Source organism: Lissotriton vulgaris, chromosome 1_2 (assembly GCF_964263255.1).
Source record: "Lissotriton vulgaris chromosome 1_2, aLisVul1.2, whole genome shotgun sequence".
Taxonomy (NCBI): Eukaryota; Metazoa; Chordata; class Amphibia; order Caudata; family Salamandridae; genus Lissotriton; species Lissotriton vulgaris.
The window spans coordinates 282275113-282292349 of record NC_141686.1 but is presented as its reverse complement, the minus strand read 5'-3'; the positions used below and the strand labels follow the sequence as shown (position 1 = coordinate 282292349).

The 17237-nt window shown below is 44.6% G+C and overlaps 1 protein-coding gene across 7 annotated transcripts in view; it reads left to right on the top strand.

Moving 5' to 3' along the window:
• SZT2 (SZT2 subunit of KICSTOR complex) overlaps positions 1-17237 on the top strand; it is a 1033029-nt gene that overhangs the window by 292104 nt on the left and 723688 nt on the right. For all 7 annotated transcript variants that reach the window (XM_086953216.1, XM_086953214.1, XM_086953218.1 and 4 more), the window contains exons 21-24: positions 5757-5870; positions 6456-6650; positions 8361-8467; positions 11941-12079. In XM_086953216.1, coding sequence (XP_086809342.1) covers positions 5757-5870; positions 6456-6650; positions 8361-8467; positions 11941-12079 — 555 coding nt within the window. The remainder of the gene's footprint in view (positions 1-5756; positions 5871-6455; positions 6651-8360; positions 8468-11940; positions 12080-17237) is intronic.

The window sequence follows — 17237 nt, the reverse complement described above, 5'->3', positions numbered from 1 at the left end:
ATTCACTCACCATGAACTGACAGGTCCACACCGTCATCTCCAGCTGCTTCAACACCCTCCACATCCTTTGAAAGACCTTCAAATGGATTCCCCCGGAGTCAAGGAAGACAGTCACCCACTCACTCATCACCAGCAGACTGGACTATGGAAACGCTCTCTATGCCGGCATCAACAAGTCCCTTCTCAGCAAACTTCAGACAATACAAAACACCTCAGCCACACTCGTCCTCGGCATCCCCCGGAACGAACACAGCAACCAACACCTGCAGAGACTCCACAGGCTCTCTGTGGAGAAGAGAATCGCCTTCAAAATCCTCACCCATGCCTACAAATGCCTGCAAAACAACAGAACCAAATACCTCAATGATAAAATAAACATCCACGCACCCAAAAGAAATCTCCGACCTGCCAACCTCGCACTGGCTGAAACCCCTCGCATCCATAGAGCCAGAACAGGCGGAAGATTGTTCTCCCACATTGCAGCCTGAACCTGGAACGAGCTACCAGCATACATCAGACTCGCCCCCAACCTGAACACCTTCCGGAAGACCCTCAAGACCCGGTTCTTCGGCTGAACGGATCTGCGATCTGCGCCCCCGCTCCTTGAGACCCTCACGGGTGAGTAGCGCTCTTACAATTTCCTGATTGATTGATTGATTGATTGATAGCAGAGGTCCATAGGGGATGGGGGCTCTGCCTGGGGCCTCCAAAGTCCCATTTCCGACAGCCGTTCCATGGCGGTTGGGCCACCATGGAAAGGCTGTTTGGAAGGGACATCATAATCCCTATTGCGGTGCTTGTGCATGCGCTGCTCCTACTTTAGGGATTACAATCTGACCACTGTACTCCTTGAGCCTGTGGTATGCATCTGTTGGTTCCTCTTACAGCAGCGGTCAGTCAGACTGCATCCTAATGTGGCGGTTGGGCCACTTTGCTGGATGGCGGTTGGACCGCCACTGGCGGCCTGTTGATGGCGATCCTACCGCCATCCTGATCTGGCCCAAAAACCTCTACTACCACACTGGTGAGCAGAGTGACTGTCTTTGATATCTGTAGGCTCTTACGTGGATGTCAGTTAACACATTCAATAAGCACTACTGACTGGATAGCCAAGTCTGACTAGAGGGTAATTTTGCCCATTCGGTCCTGCAGAATTCTTGGTCTAAGCTATTTCAAAGATCCACCACTTGGGGCGGTACTGCTTTAGTGTCTATTCATAAAGTTAGAAGTATCCATCAGGACGACATGTTACTTACTTTTGGTAATAATCTTTGGTGAATCCTCTCACTAAGCACAGATTCCTTACTTACCCTCCCTCTTTCCTGTTCTGTGGAATGGGCTTCTTTTCTCCATCTTAAAAAAGGTTCCATTTAGAGATCTGCATATGGTTGAATCTGATTAATAAGGGCTCTGCGTCCAGCGGCTGGACCAAATATCAAAACGAAACCGATGTTGGCTTGCAGAGGTTACATGTCCACCAGAAAGAGTGTTACAGAAGGTAATGAACTTGTTCTTAGAGTTCTTAAGACTATTTAGTCAGACCAGGCCATAGTTATTTTTACTGCTCTGAGCTGGGCCAGGAGAGCGGTTACCTGGAGCTCCTCGCCTGAACATCTAACAGGGCAGGGTCCTTCATCTAAATTTCACCCAGATGCATTGTGGTAAATGTAGTGCATAGTAGTTGAAAATCTTTAGGTTTACCATTGTGGGTGCAGCCACTGCTCTGTATCTCTAGACACATGTTTCAGAATATTTGTCCTTAATTAGAGAGTATTACTTAAAATTTTGGGGTGCTGGCAATCCTGCTCAGTCTTCTCAGGTTTCTGTACCACTCCCTGAGTGCAGGTGCGTCACAGCGATCATCAGCTCAGCAACTGAACAAAGAGCCAATCACAAAAGGGGGAGGGAGCACACGGCCTGGCATAACAGCACCCAGTTCGTCCAGGTGCACTGTGCAGTGCATGGTAACACTCTGTTCAATTGAAAGTCGTTAGTGTTCACCATTCTGATGCAGCCAGTGCTATATATCTCTATACACGTGTTTCAGGATATTTGTCCCTCTTCTGTAGTGAGTTGGAGCTTAAATTTGGGGGTTCTGCAATGCTGCCCACAGCATTGTGTGCTTGAGCCCCCCTTCACCAAGCTGACTACGTGCCCCCCTCCCCCCCTCCACCTGGGATCCCATCCTCTGGAGCCCAACATATAAATGAAAGGGGAACCCGGCCTCCCTCCTCGAGCCTCTGAGGCCCTGGGCAACCCAATCCCAGAGATCCTATCCCACATGGATGGATAGGAAATAAAGGGGAGGGGGCGTGCGCCCCCATTCCTGAGCCACTCTTGGGGCCCTAGGGACCCCAGCCCCGGGCCTTAGATTTGAGAAAGGAGATCACGGCTTGCGGCCCCATCTATAAGCCGCTCTTGGGCCATCTGGATCCTTTACCCCAGGGTGGAATTGTAATAAAAGGAGAGGGGGTGCACAGGCTTGCTCCCTGAGGCTTCTCAAGCCCCTGGTACCCCATCCCATGGGTCCCAGTGTCTTTGAAAAGTGGAAGGGACCTTGCAACTGCCCTCCCTGTGCCGGTATCGGCCCAGGGACCTCATTCCTCGGGCGCAGTACTGCCCAGAGTCCCGGGGAGCCCACCCCAGGACACTGTGGTACCCTGCCCAGGAGAGTGCAGGCATGCTATTCCTACACTTTCCCAGGCAGAGAACTCAAACTTTAGCCTGGTGGGAACAGTTAAAAAAAGGAGCAAAGCAAAAGTGCCGCCTCCCACCAGCACCCAATATGATTCTGGCTAGGAAGCCGCCTGGGGCCGCGGGGTCCTGCTCCCCCCTCGCAGCCCACAATGACCCCTGTGTTTTGGGTGCTCAGAGTGGGCACTGGTGCACCCACTTACAAAGAACAAAGTGTCTGGCTCTTGCAAGAGGAATCCTGTGGGTCCTCAAAGGCCTTGGTTCTCTTCCCTTGGCCCCCAAATAAAAATGGGGCTGTGGGTACCTCAGGTGGGCACAGGGGCATCCACTTAATAAAAAGAGGCTCCCTCGCACCCCCAGCTAATAATTAAACATGTGTATACCGGGCGGGCATAGGGCCATCCACAAAAATACCCATAAAAACAAAAAAGAGGGAATAATAAATGAGTGGTAGGAGCTGCTAATTTATTATTCACTGCCTTCAAGTAGTGCCCCATAATGCCCTGTGAGGACTATTTTAATTTTTTTAGCTTGGTGATGACCCTAAAAGGGGCAGGGGCACCACCAACAGTTTATTTTAAATGTTGGGGGCTGCAGGGAGTGTGCAGCCCCCAGCAACATTAAAAAAACAAAACAACAACAAGCCTCTAGGTAGGGTCATTAAATCCATGTCGCGAGGAGAACTTACCATTGTTTATTAAATCGCTCGTAACTGGAGATCTGTGCTCTTCACCTGGAGTGCAAGGCCCTCTTGTGGTTATTTTTATGATTGTAGTTTGTGGGATTAAAAGAAAGTCTTTCTTTTAACATTGTTCAGCCCACAAAATGCAGTCATAAAAACTTCTCAGACACATTAATACATTTCTAATGAAAAAAAATAATTCAAACATTTTTTAATAGTCACTGTTATTAAACATTGCACTGCGTGAATTACTAAAAGCATGGATTTGATTACAAAATGACAAAGAATGATAGATTTTCATTATCTGTATTGATATGGTCACACTTTGATAAAGCTAATAGGACCACTTTTTATAAAGCTGGGTTTGTGAATCTTTGACAAAGTCAGTAAGTCAGCCTGCGTGCAGCCAGAAACTCTTGCCCTCATCAAGCACTGATTATTACCCCACATTACATCACTCATGATGTTCGATGACATCACCGATAGCATCACTTCAACAAATCGAATGACATAATTGATGCAAAAGCTGTGCATGACGGGGGTACAAGATTTTTTATAGTTTAACCCCTTGTGTTCTGATGACGGAACCGCTCCATCATCAGCTGCGGTGGCGCTGTGCTGATGACTGAGCGGTTCCGTCATGGCCCGCCCACCGCTCATGCGCGGCGCGAATTCCGCGCCTGCGCTGAGCGTTCTATTGAGCGGGCGGGGCCATGACGGAACCACTCAGTCATAAGCACAGCGCAACCGACGCTGGTGACGTCGGAGCGGTTCCGTCACCAGCATGCGCCCGCCGCTCTTCCGCTCCGCCCCCTTAGCACTGCGGCGGAATAGCCGCCGCAGTGAAGGGGTTAAAATATTACATTGTCACTGAAATGTTGACGTAACCATAACACTACTGTAAACTTTTTTTTTTCCTCTGTGTGTGTGTGTGTGTGTGTGTGTGTGTGTGTGTGTGTGTGGTGTGTGTGTGGTGTGTGTGTGTATGACACCTAGCCCTTTCTGATAAAGAAATGACTAGCCGCTCAACTGTAAAAACGTATTGCAGTTGAGTTCTCAATTCACAGTGCCTGCTGCCAGAGCTAACAGCTGAGGGCAAATTCAAATCAAGTCATGGAGTAGCAGCTGCTTTAGGAACGGAAACAATATGTTCTTTCTTCTGCTCTGATTATCTGACCGTACAGTGACAAGCAGAAAGGATATATTATGGCAACATGTATTTTTTCTGTAACTTAATTTGCGATTGTTATTGCGGAAGTAGATGATCAGTAGAACCTGGTTTGGGAGGGAAATTCCTATCATATATAACTTTTTTTAAATGTTCCTAATGTATTAGAGAAAAAAGCCGTTCTCCTTACCGTAATCTCGGTCGCTGAATCATCAACTGTGGACATTCTGGAAAGTTCCTTTTCTAAATAATGTTTGGGTTTTGAGTCCTATTGTGAGATCAGTCATCAGATAGCCCCTTTAAATATCTTCCGTCATGCCATTCTTGTTGACCGTGATTGAGTGTAGTTTGTAATCCCACAACGGGATTCCTGTGCAGCTGTTTAGAGCTGTGTCCCTCTGAAAGATGGTGCCTATTTATTTAAGCAAATCCACTCTATGAATTAAAAGAAGTTGTACTACTTCATTTAAAAGTTTATTTTAAGCATTATTGTTCTCCAGCAAGAAGTCAATGGCCCGATTCTAGAATATAGGAATATTCTGTCTCCGGAGTCTGCTCTTTTTGTTAAAATATGCTTTTACTAGTTTGCAAAACATGGCATTACAGTTGCTTGGTGCCTTACAAGCACTAATAGCATATTTATTTATTTGTATTTATTAATGTTTACTGCTTTATATACAACATGATTCTGAGGTTATGGAGCCCTTCACAATAAAGTATTCTAGTTATACATTTGAACATAGCAATTAAAATACAATTAAAAAGAATTCAGAGTAGGCAAAATGAATAGTTGTAGCGCAAATATATAGAGGTCCATATCTCCTGTATAAAAACGATTCACCAGGATAAATCCATGCATTGATCTGTTTTCAACATTGAGAGACCAGATGAAGACTAGTAAAATCGAAGAGGTAAAGCCGTATCTAGCAGGAACTGCATTTAGCAGGAGCATTGGAGTAAAGCGAGCAAGTAGTGTAGTACGAATGACACAAGAAGCCATTTTTGGTGTGGAGGGTACAGTTTCAAAAGATAGATATTAGAGCAGGTGAGGGTTGAACAGATCTACCGCAATTGATGGAGACAAACTTCACAGAAGATTAAGGCTCAAAGAGATCTGAATAGGACCAGACTTGAATCTGTGCAAACCATTATCTAGTGCAGTCCTTGCTTTCACAATCTGAGATATTGATGTCTTTATTTCTCTCCACGCAGATACTTCCATGGGAAGCGGGCAGTGTATATACGAGATTCCATTCCAGTTTGATATGATGAAACTCCTACCAAGGTGCCAGCAGATTGAAATGTTCTTCCTGACTCTGACAAAAGGTACTACCCATACTCCATATACCCCGCTTGGCTCTCCCACACATCCGTTTCTCCTATATTTACTTCCTATTGAGCTGTTGGTATGGTTTGGTTGTACCTGGCTTGGTTACTGGTGAAGTCTTTTTGTAGTTTTCCTTTAACACATTTTTGTGTGACTTTCCCATCCGTGTCTAAGAGGTGAAAGGTTTTAAGTAGGTGAATTCATTTTCAGTTATTTAAAAAAAAGAATCCAAAACTCGCATCAGATTAAGGTTTTTAGCAGTTCTGGACAAGGATAAGGGTAACATATTATAACCAACATCGACAAAGAGGCTGTTTTGTACTTTTACAAAATGATCTTTGGGGCTACTCCAGAATTTAATACTGAACTACAATATAATGCTTGAATATGTAAAAGACATAAGCAAGGTGGTAATTTGTCCTTCGTCTTCGCCTGTAGAAACTAGTTTGTTGCTCCTGTTCCTGATTAATAGTCCCCAGCGTATATAGTTCCAGTGCACACCATGTCTGATGACAGACAACTGATGTATAATCATTTCTGAACTGTTATTTATTCACATGGCTTTCTGTTCTTTTCTGGGACAGTTGAGGAGGAGGTTCCTGATTCTGCGACAATACCCAATGATTTGCTGCTCAGCCTTTTTCACAACTGCCTCCAACATGACCTCAGTGACCGGGAAATCCCCCTCTCTGATTCAGACAACATCAGCCTCATGGAGCAGGTGCTGCAGCGGGATCGAGATGGGCATGTTATGCCATTCCCCATTCCATCCGTCCGAGGTAAGGTGGTATAAGAAGGAAAACGCAATGAATTTGGTTTGTTGGTTGAGCAATTCTACTTAATCCATTCTTTGGCTAACTGGCTGGCATGAGGCGAGTGTTACGCTTATGATTATATGCTGAACCAGTTCCATATAGAGTGTTAGGCGTACTATTTCCCTTTTTGCTAGCACTGAACTCTCATTTACAACCACCCTAGGAGTAGGGACACTCTTCCACTGTGCCAGTGCCACTCTGGACCTCCTCTGTGACGTCATTGACTCTATGCCACATGTGGTGTCCTGAGCATGCATCCCACATACCCTCTGACATGGTCACCTGGGCACTCTTTGGTCTGTCACCACTGAATCGATCACGGAGAGACGTTTTTCCTATATCATCATAGCGCAAGCATTTGCCAGTCGACTTTTAGAAGTTTGGACTCATCTATTTCGCCTCCAGCATGGACCCTAGAGCCCTGTAAATATAAATCACAGTCAACCCACAACATACAGGAGTAACTTCGGAGTACTTTACTCAAGGATCCCCCTAAAGACCACGTTCTTCACATTGATGTTACTGCCCACTCATTTTTGTTCCCTGAAATACAGGTACATTGCATATCCGGTCCTACAGAGTGGCTTTAAATAACAAAGCAGAAGATATACAAAGTCTATACATCTGTGAAGCATTGCCTTTTTAATTAAGTACAGTAAAACAGGCTTCCACCCCTGACCCCCAAGGTTAGGCACCATAAGAAATGTTGACCTTGATTCCAGTACCTTGATCGATTAAAAAAAAAAAAATAGAGAAAGTTGAGACTGTGCCCTGATGAAGGCACCCCAGCCGAAACAAGCGTAGTTTCCATCTACCACCAGCCTTCCAATTGTTCACAGCTCACCTGCTCCTTTTCTATTTGTGTGTTCAACATATGATGAAGTCAATCAGTTGTTTTTGTGTACTTTATATGTTTGTGCATATGTTTTTGATGAATATGTGATTTTGTTGTAGTGTTTCATATATTAATATTTATCAGAAAATGTATTAAAATATATTTTGAAACTGATTAATAAGAATTTCAGTACCAAACACAATCAATTTAACAATTTGAATAAAGAGTCTTGATAAACCTACACAATGTAACAACATAGGCATGTGTGTATATCTATCATAATGCACTTTGTTTTATGCACCATCTTTGTTGTGTAGCCTGAAATTTATAACCTGTAATTATTGAGTAACTTAAATTTTCCTTTACCCCTTATACCACTGACCCAGTGCGCCATGGTTTGGGAGCATATTTTTCCCTGTGTACATGTGTGCGCCAATCAGTCCATAATTTCACGAATACTCTTCCTTCGCTGGCCTCATTGTTTTGGGGTCTCTTCCATCTATCCTTTAGCTGAGTCAAATTCTCACCAGTTTTGTCAATTTCTTCCACCTGTGCCATTACTGACCCAATCCTCTCATGTTGTCATTAAGCCTTTTCTCTCTGTGATAGTACTGATCCACTATCCCCATCGTATTGGAAGCCTCTTTCTTCTTTGAAGGTGCTGGCCCTACAGCCACCATGGTGGCTGTAGGGTTTTCTCTGAGCCAGACTAGGCTTCTCATTCTCTACTACGCATTTTATTCAACTTTTTCAGTTGAACATTTGTCAGTCATGGTTTTATCCTAAATTTATTCTAGGTTCTCTTCTCTGCAAACTGTCTTTTGTTTTCTTTCTTTCAGAAGAATCTCTGAAAACGTCAGCTGTCCCAGAACGACAAGACACTGCTATGTCCTTCCACACTGTGCTGAGTAACCGGGAAGTGACCGGGTCCACTAGTACTTTGCAGGTACTGCTATATTTTGAACTGCTCTCTAATTCTGTTTCGGGGTGCAGCATAACTCCTCTCCACCGCTGCATACATCTAGCTTATGCATTTCTTTCGCTCCTTTCTTTACCACACAAACAAGCCTACTCTGTATGTCTCCACCATCCTGTACAATGTACATGTTAATTCTCTGTACCTCTATCGCCCCCACACCATGAAGACGCTCATAATACTTAAACATACACAGCATCAATCATAAAGACAGTCTTTCAGGCTTGTATTGTAGTAAAAACAAAGAGGTATGCCCATGCAGCCTATATCATCATGCTTACTCAAAGCCTCCGTTACCCTAGCAATTCTTCCCTGACTAGGTGGAAAGCTTAACAGACATCACCTTCTTTTTACAGCGCATGCATTTTACTTCCCAGTTTGTGCTTTTCTGTGTGAGATTTCTCAAACCATGCCAGTCATTGGTGCAACTCCTGCTGTCCCTCTGTCTCTGGTTCTTGTTGTCAGACATTGAATTCATAGACTGTGTTCTCAGTGGCATGCATAACTCTGTCAAACTCCACACAGGAACTGAGCAGTGACAGCCAGCCCCATATGTTATCATTATGTTGATCACTCTGCATTCGTTCTCTGTTTTTATATGTAGACCAGGTTGGTGGTCTTTGACCAGATGGGAACACTGGCTTCTGTAGCATTGGATCATTCATAGATTCACATGCTTGAATTATCTCCCAATAGCAGATCTGGGGACCCCTGGTCATCAGTGTTAGTATACCAGTATAAGAATACAGCAATAAACCTTGAAACAAAACTGCAAACAGAAATGTACACCTTCAACCCATTTTCTCATTAGGTGGTGTGCCTGTTACACCAAATGTCTATATTTTACATTTGCTAAGTTTGATACTGTTTGATTCACATTGCCAAAGTATTTTGTACTACTGTAAAAAATGTGACTGCCGTTACCACACAATACCTACTGTATTTGAAAAAATATTTGATACTCTAAACACTATTACTTACTGCAAGTGAGTTCCTCTTGGTTCTAAAAATAAAATAACAAAGGAATAACTTTTTATACAAAACAATTGGTCTTGGATATAGTCTTTGAGTGTGTGTAATCATTTCTTGCCTGAGTGTGCCCGAGTGTGTTCAAGAAATGCTTAACACAGCCCTCTAATAAGCCTAACTGCTCAAACACACTGCCATAAATAGAGATTTCCCTATACCACAGTTTTTGCATTTTTCTAAGAGGTTATCTATTTTCCCTATTTTTTTGTACTTTCTACCTACATCCAGTTGGTGGTGTAAACCTGTGGATAATCCAGGACAGTTACAGATTTCTGTAAAGTACACAAAATTCAGAATTCGGCAATGGGTCACATTTGTAATTCCCTCGAGGCTTTCTCAAATAAACTTAACTGTTGAAATAAAGAAATATTGAAAATGAGTAGGAAAAAAAACTAGGCATGTATGACGACCATTTCTTCTGTAACTTTCTGTCATGATGACCAATTCACAAAAACAAAATACCATTACGTTCGCTAGACCCTTCTGTTTGGATGCATATATCGTTTGTATGTTGACCAAGAACCCAAGGTACCAAGAGCAAACAACTGAACTCCACCTTCCAATGTTTTATATTGTGTACAGAGTATCAAGCAATTCATGTGGTAACACATGTAGATTTAAAATTGGTATAAAGGAAAGCTATGCATTTCTGAAATGGTCACCAGATATGCAGTTTAGGAGCAGTGGTTATTTGTACATTTCTGAATTTGTTGACACCCATATTAGCATGTGATTCAAATGGCATTTTTCAAAATGTCTTCTTTCTTACTCACTGGCTTAATTTGGGAAGGCACAAATCCAGATTTGGTAATAACAAATGTTCTACTATTCTATGTTCACTCATGTCTTCCGATTGTGAGGCTAGGCGTAGTGTCTGCGCTAGGAAAGGGTCCACAATGAAACATAGACATATCACATTTTTACACTGAAAACAGCCCTGTTCGAGGCATCTGAGCTGCAGATTACACACTGTTGCATAGATCGCCATCTAGTGTTGTGCCCGGATGTTTGCGCTTGTTTTTGTCCTGAAAAGTGTTTGGAAGTCACGGGATAGGTGACTCCTCCTTTGGATCACATTGGGCATCGGCTCCATCCTTAGATTGTGTTTTTCCGCCATCGGGCTCTGATGTGTTTCCTGGGCTCCGGTTTGAAATTGATTCTTTCGGTGCGCAATCCCTCACCCGTTTCGACGGTATTGTCTCGAAAGCGTTCCCCTATCGACGCAAGTCTCAACAACTTCGAAGTCTTCGTTTCCGGTCTTCTACAAAGGTCTTCGGGTCTACCTGGGCCTTATCTTCTAGCTCATAGAAAGGACGCCATTCAAGAAATGTCCTCAATGTGGGTTGAAGTTTCACCACACCGTTCTCCATGAGGTGTGCAACCTTTGCCTCTCACCGGACACAAGGCCAGGGACCAGTGAAGTTGGCTGTAGATGTAGACACCTCTCTTGTGGAATGCAATTTCACTTTCTCTCCGAAAGAATGACCTGCTTCCTTCCACGTATATGTTTAACATTGTACTGATCACTAAGTCTACAGTGGGATTCTCAGCTTGACAATTGGGATGATTCAAGCATGTGACTCTGAGAGATACCAATACTGGAAAACTTTTGTTACTGGTAAGTAACTTTTTTCTTTTTTGCAGCTTGTCATGTATGTTTATATGCAGCACCCACCTCCCCTGTGGATGGAAATCAGCGGGCTTGCTGATTTATCTTTACTATGCACTTCAGCTTTAATTTCATAAATGCAATGTGATATCTGTTCAGTAAGGTGGGGAAAACTTCAGTAAGGTTGGATGCATGTGCTGGTGTGTTGTGTGTTTCGGCTTCATGATCATGAGTCATTTTAGAAAGCAGCTTGTAATATTCCGAACCCAACTCTAGATAGCAGGATAGTGCACAGCATGTGGTCTAAAACATGGCAAGTATCAAACAATTAGTTGAAGTTAAGTAACCTTTTCCTTCTTCACTCTGACACATTCTTTGTTCTCTCTCTGGAACGATCTGTATTTTCTGTGTAGATATATTTTGCCGCTCCATTTTTGTCTGTCTGTATTGCATTCTCAGATCTCTTTGCCCCTTCTCCTTTCTCTCTTTGCACCTTCTTTGTAGTGTTTTTGCCACTTCTCTGTTTTCCCTAGCAGCCTCTCTGTCCTTTCTGTGTATCTTCTTTGGCATTTGTCCGTTTTGTTTGTGGGTCCATCCACAATCTTTCTGTGAAACAGGCTCACTTCTGTTTGTGAAGATTTCTCTGTTCTCTCTTGGGCACTTTTGCTGTCATCAATTTTGTAGTCTGCATTTCATCTCAGTTGTGTCTTGCTTGTTTGCGCTCTCTCTGGTGCCTGATCTCTTCTTATTTGTCTTACTTTCATACCAGCTTGTTTCCAATACAAACTTTGTCTTTTATCTTCAGAGCTTGTGCATCACAGAACTGACTGAAGATGATGCAATGCCCGCTGGAGCAGAGCCCCGGCTTCCACGGTGGCGCTGTTATGCTAAGCTTGTGAACCCTCACCACATACTTCTCACCTTCATTCCTGCCACATTTGCTGGTAAGAGGTCTTATAATTGATGATTATTAATAACACATAGCTATCCCTGCTAACCTGGGTTACGAAAAACCTCAGTTGGAAATTGAAGTTAAGTATCAGACAGGTGCAATATTTCCCACTTAATGCTAATGCACACCAGGTTCAACCTGTGGTTTGCAGTAGAGGTGTGTATCAGGAAAGGTGTAGTCCACCATTGTCAAGTTCAGAATAGTCCTTTTGTGTCAAGTAATCATGTGCATCAGGGCAGTTTTGTAAGAAGCTGCCATAACACACTGAAGAATAGGATCATTAAAATGAGGTTAAAAACCATTTAAGTTAGTGAGATAACTGCACTAAGTAATTCACATTAAGTATTAATGAATGTATTTAAAGTATTAGTATAACACGGATATATCCACTCGGGCAATAAAGCACTTCCCACACAGCAGAGAAAACATAACTACAGCTATAATAAGGACTATGGAGAAAAGAAAAACAACCATTTTATATTTTTAATTACTTTCTAAAATCTTACATTTTAGCTTCTTTTGAAAATGCCAGCAGCTTTAGATTGAGTCTGATATATTTGATTTGTTGGTTCTTGGTGGGTGCAAGAAGGATGCCTGTTAAATATCCTTGATGTGTGTGGTCGCAAAGAGACTGGGATCATTCACAATTTGTAGAGACCAGCGCAAGGTAGTGAATCAGGGCAGACTCTGAAAAAACGAACATAACATAACAGGTGTATTTGTAAAGCGCACGATTAGCCGAAAGTGTCCTGGCGCTGAATAACAGATGTTTATTGTTACCCAAGTCAATGGTACTCATTTTATCGACTTCAAATGGATGAAAGGCTGAGTGGACCCGCCGGGATTTGAACCTGTGACCATGAGGTCGAACACAGGCCCCTGGTTGCTTTAGTCAACTGAGCCACCAGACCCAAGTACTAGCCATGAAATGAAATGAAATGAAATGAAATGAAAAATTCCATTTATATAGCGCATAACCACCCGGAGGCCTCGCAGCTCCTTGGCATCCACTGATCCTGCTCCAGATGGAGAAAAGAGTAAGATGCCAAAAAAGGACAAGGTGTTGTAGTCTGGATCACTGCCAGAACTGCAGGGATTGCTAGCAACTGGAGGACCTACCCAGGAGGAAATCAGTAAGGCATAAGTTTAGTGCCCTATGCTTGTGGGACTTCTGAAAATGGCCAGCTGCAAAGCTGGTGGCAAGAACAGCACTCCTGGGGATTTCCTGAGATGGTGATATCCAACCAGGGAGCAAACAATCTCCTCTTACACGAGAAATAATATGGGAGCAATCTGGTGGGACCTACCACTTCTGCACTGGGATACCACCCACAAAGTATTGGCTTGGTGGAGAGTTTCAATATGACTATTAGGAGGATGCCTGAACTGCCAGAGATCCTCAGGAGGAATTGGGATCTTCTCCTGCCATGTCTTTTGTTTGCCATCAAAGAAATCTCGCTGAAGGTGGTAGTGGTTAGTACCTTCAAAATTCTGTTTTGTAACCCAGCGTGTGGACCTACTCTCCTTTGTCAGATAAAGGTGTGATGGAATTACTCAAAAGTATGTAGTGGACTATGTGAGTAGCCTCAGGAAGTTGATGGTGTGATACATGAGTCAGGTGAAGGAAAACCCTCAGGCTAGATAATGCAGAGCATGTTGGAGGTCAACTACTTGCAGGGCTCGACAAATCCACTCGCCCGCTCGCATTTGCAAGGTACAATTAATGAGGACGAGCTATTTTTAGGTCCTACTTGCCCTTTCTGGCGAGTAAGAAGACAAACTAATTTTTGTCCTCTGTCTCTAAAAACTGAGCAAATGTGACAAGATAACAAGATTTAAAGGCATTTTATTGCTCACAAAGTAAATGAGCAATAAAGATGCCTTTAAATCTTGTTATCTTGTCACATTTGCTCCGCTTTCAGAGACGGAGGTCAAGTAGGTTGTAGTTAGGTCGAGGAGATTTTTCAAGGTACTAGACCTGCAGGACTAGTACAATTTTTGGGATTTTTCGAGCCCTGACTTGGTGAACATGTGAGAAAATGACATTCTGTTGCAGTAACCCCCCTCCCCCCGCCCCATTTTTTGCCAGGCTTTTGATGCATCTTTTGACTGTAGAGTACTGGGTCCCTGCTGTCCATGTTCCCAGTACGAGTGTTCTTTTTCTAAAAACATATCCACAGTTGGTACTTCTGCCCCTGTAAGTCCCTAGTAAGTGGTACCCTGGCTACCTAGGGCATGGGAGCTGAAGAGGGTCCTCTGGGCTCATGCCACTGCTCTTGCAACTTGGATGCATGCCCCTGTGAGGTGTAAAACAACAAAGTCGACATTGGCACCCTGTCTGGGTGCTATGCCAGCCCTATCTGAAGTTATAGGTAAGTCACCCTTCTAGCAGGCCTTACAGCCTTGGGCAGGGTGCACTGTACCACACGAGAGGGCATATCTGCATGAGTAGATATGCCCCTACAATACTTAAGTCAATTCTTAAATATTGTAAGTGCTAGGAAAGCCATAAGGAGTACATGGGCTGGAAACTCTAGTTCCCCAGCACCATGATGGCTTCCCTGAAACCAGAAGCGCTTGGTACCAAACTACTCCTTACAATCAACCCACACTGATGCCACTGTAGGATTTATTATAACATGTACTCAGAGGGCACCTCAGAGGTTCCCCTCTAAAACATATTGATCATGGTGTGGGCACTGACTGTCTTTAGGCAGCTTGACACACACAGGCATGTCTTGGACACCTGTTTGGAGAGCCTCTGCTCGCTGGGACCAGAAACAATGCACGTCCTGGGCAGAGATGTCATTCATCCTCCCCAAGGATGGGCCAGTGCTCGAAGGGGAAGATTCAAAGGCCTGACACCTTTGTAATGCAACCCCTAGCCTCTGCTGTTCGCAGCAGATGGCAGCCCCCAGTTTACACCCCGACTTTAAGTGGAAAAACCAGTGGGAAAACGTAGACCAGCTAGGAGGTGTGCCCACCTTTGTCAACTCTATCCCTCACATGGAGGAGGCGAAGTTAAGCACACTTTTCAGTCCACTCTATCTTGAAGATGAGGACTCTTCCAGTCAGCGCTAGGGCTGTGCCTCTTCCCTCAGGAGGGTGGCATAATAGAGGGTGTAGTCACCCCATGTGAGGTGCCCATTGGCCCTACCTGCTACTCCCCTAAGACGCCCCCTAAATCTGGCATTTAGGAGCTGCCTCAGACCTTGAAGTTGGATTCCTGCACACTTCGACGATAAAATCAACCTGATTTATAAATAATTTCCTCAAAACGTTTGCCAGGTGCTACTACTAAATCTGAATCCGTACCGCTAGTAGGCTCAGGTGAAGGTCTGAAACAGTTTAAAGTATTTAGGTATTGCAAGTAGAAGCCATGCTAAAAAAGGCGAAATCCGGATCTCCTGGGATATTATGCCCGCCTACAAATTTGCTCTCCTTACCCCTCTCCTGGCCGCCCCCATGTTCTGACCGACTTTTTCGGCCCTCCTTGGAGGGAGAATGATTGAAGATGACTCCAGCCTCTTAGTACAGGGATTAGAACTATAAACAGGGCCTACTCATAAGGCACAGTAGTGCATTTTCGTACCCTTTTCCTTAGATCAGGGCTTATAAACTTAAGTTAGGGGATAGATTCATTAGTATTAGTGATAATCCATCCTTTGCAAGAGTGTTAGTATACCTTCTATGGAGTTATGCTTATTTCGGGCCTTGTAGACCTCAAACGGGAGAGACTCCATCTTGCTTTCTGCCCCGGCAGCTTGAGAGGCTTCTTTTTTAAAAAATTTTTTTTTATTGTGTTTATCATGCAAAAATAACAGCACATTACAATGTACGAAGAGCCCTTCGCCTACAACCCTTCTCGGGCCGGCAGTGGGCTGCCTCGCCACAATCATGACACGTAGATGTAGCAAGCAGAAGGACCTATAGATCAAGGTTTAGGTCTCGGCAGCAATACGGACCAAGCAGGACTACCCCGCCTGCTAATCCTATCTGCGTTGCGGTGTGCACTGCGTGTATATAAACAAAACTGTACATTTTATCATTTTCTCCCAACCGAAACCCCAACCCTTGAACCCCCCCACCCCACAACTGGTCCCATGTTTGTGCTTCTCGTGTTTGGTAGTGTGCGTCCCGGTGACGTGTCATGGCTCGTGCCACTCGCAACCTCCCAGCAATCTAGAGGGTGTCTCCTAATGTCTCACACAGGTAGGGGTGTGATGGCTTCTCCCACCCAGAGACATACTATAGTGTAGTGTAAAGCCCTATCCAGGCTCCATGTGCGGGTCACTTTCTTGGTCTTCCCCCTCCCCCTCCAAGGATACATCCTCGTCTATTCTGGAGGTTAGGTAAGTCTGGTATAGCCCCCAAAAGTTCTTGGGTCGGCTTCGGGGCGGGAGGAGCTCGCTGTATGCGTCTGCTTGAGTGTTGCAGTATTTCATGTCGCCAGTCCACCTCTTCAGTGTAGGAAGGGGGCCCCTCATCCAGCACAGTGCCACTACCCGTTTTGCAAGGAGCATGCCCATGCTCACCAGTTTCCTCACCGAGACGGGTATCTCCTTTGTGTATCCCATCAGAGCGAGGGCCGGGTTAAGTGTCAAGTCCAGCTCCACTATATTGCTAATTTCTGCAAAGACGCAGGCCCAGAACTTCTGAACTCCCGGGCACCACCAGGCTAAATGCAGGAAGTCCGCCACTGGGGCATGACATCTCTCACAGCGTGGCGTGTCACGTAGGCCGTACCTGTGCAATCGTTCCGGCGTGTGGTACACCCGCTGCAAGAATTTAAAGTGGATCAAACGGTGCCGCCCGTTCAGGGAAATGCGCCTGGAGGCCGCACAGCAGTACCCCCACATGCCGTCGTCAATTTGAGTCCCTAGATCAGTCTGCCAGGCTAGTCGCGCCCTAGTGTAGTGTAGTGTAGTGCCGTGTACTCATGACCTATCCTATAAAGCCTAGAAATCAGTTTCTTCGGGTTCTCAGTATCTATGATGTATACTAGTTCCGGGACTTCAGGAGGTTCTTCCAGGTCGGGGCCCAATTGATCCAGCAGCGCACTTCTCACCCTATGATACTGGAAACGTTGAAGCACTGAGGTACGCTCCCCCCCGTGCGCAAGCTGTTCCCACGTCTTCACCTTCCCTTGC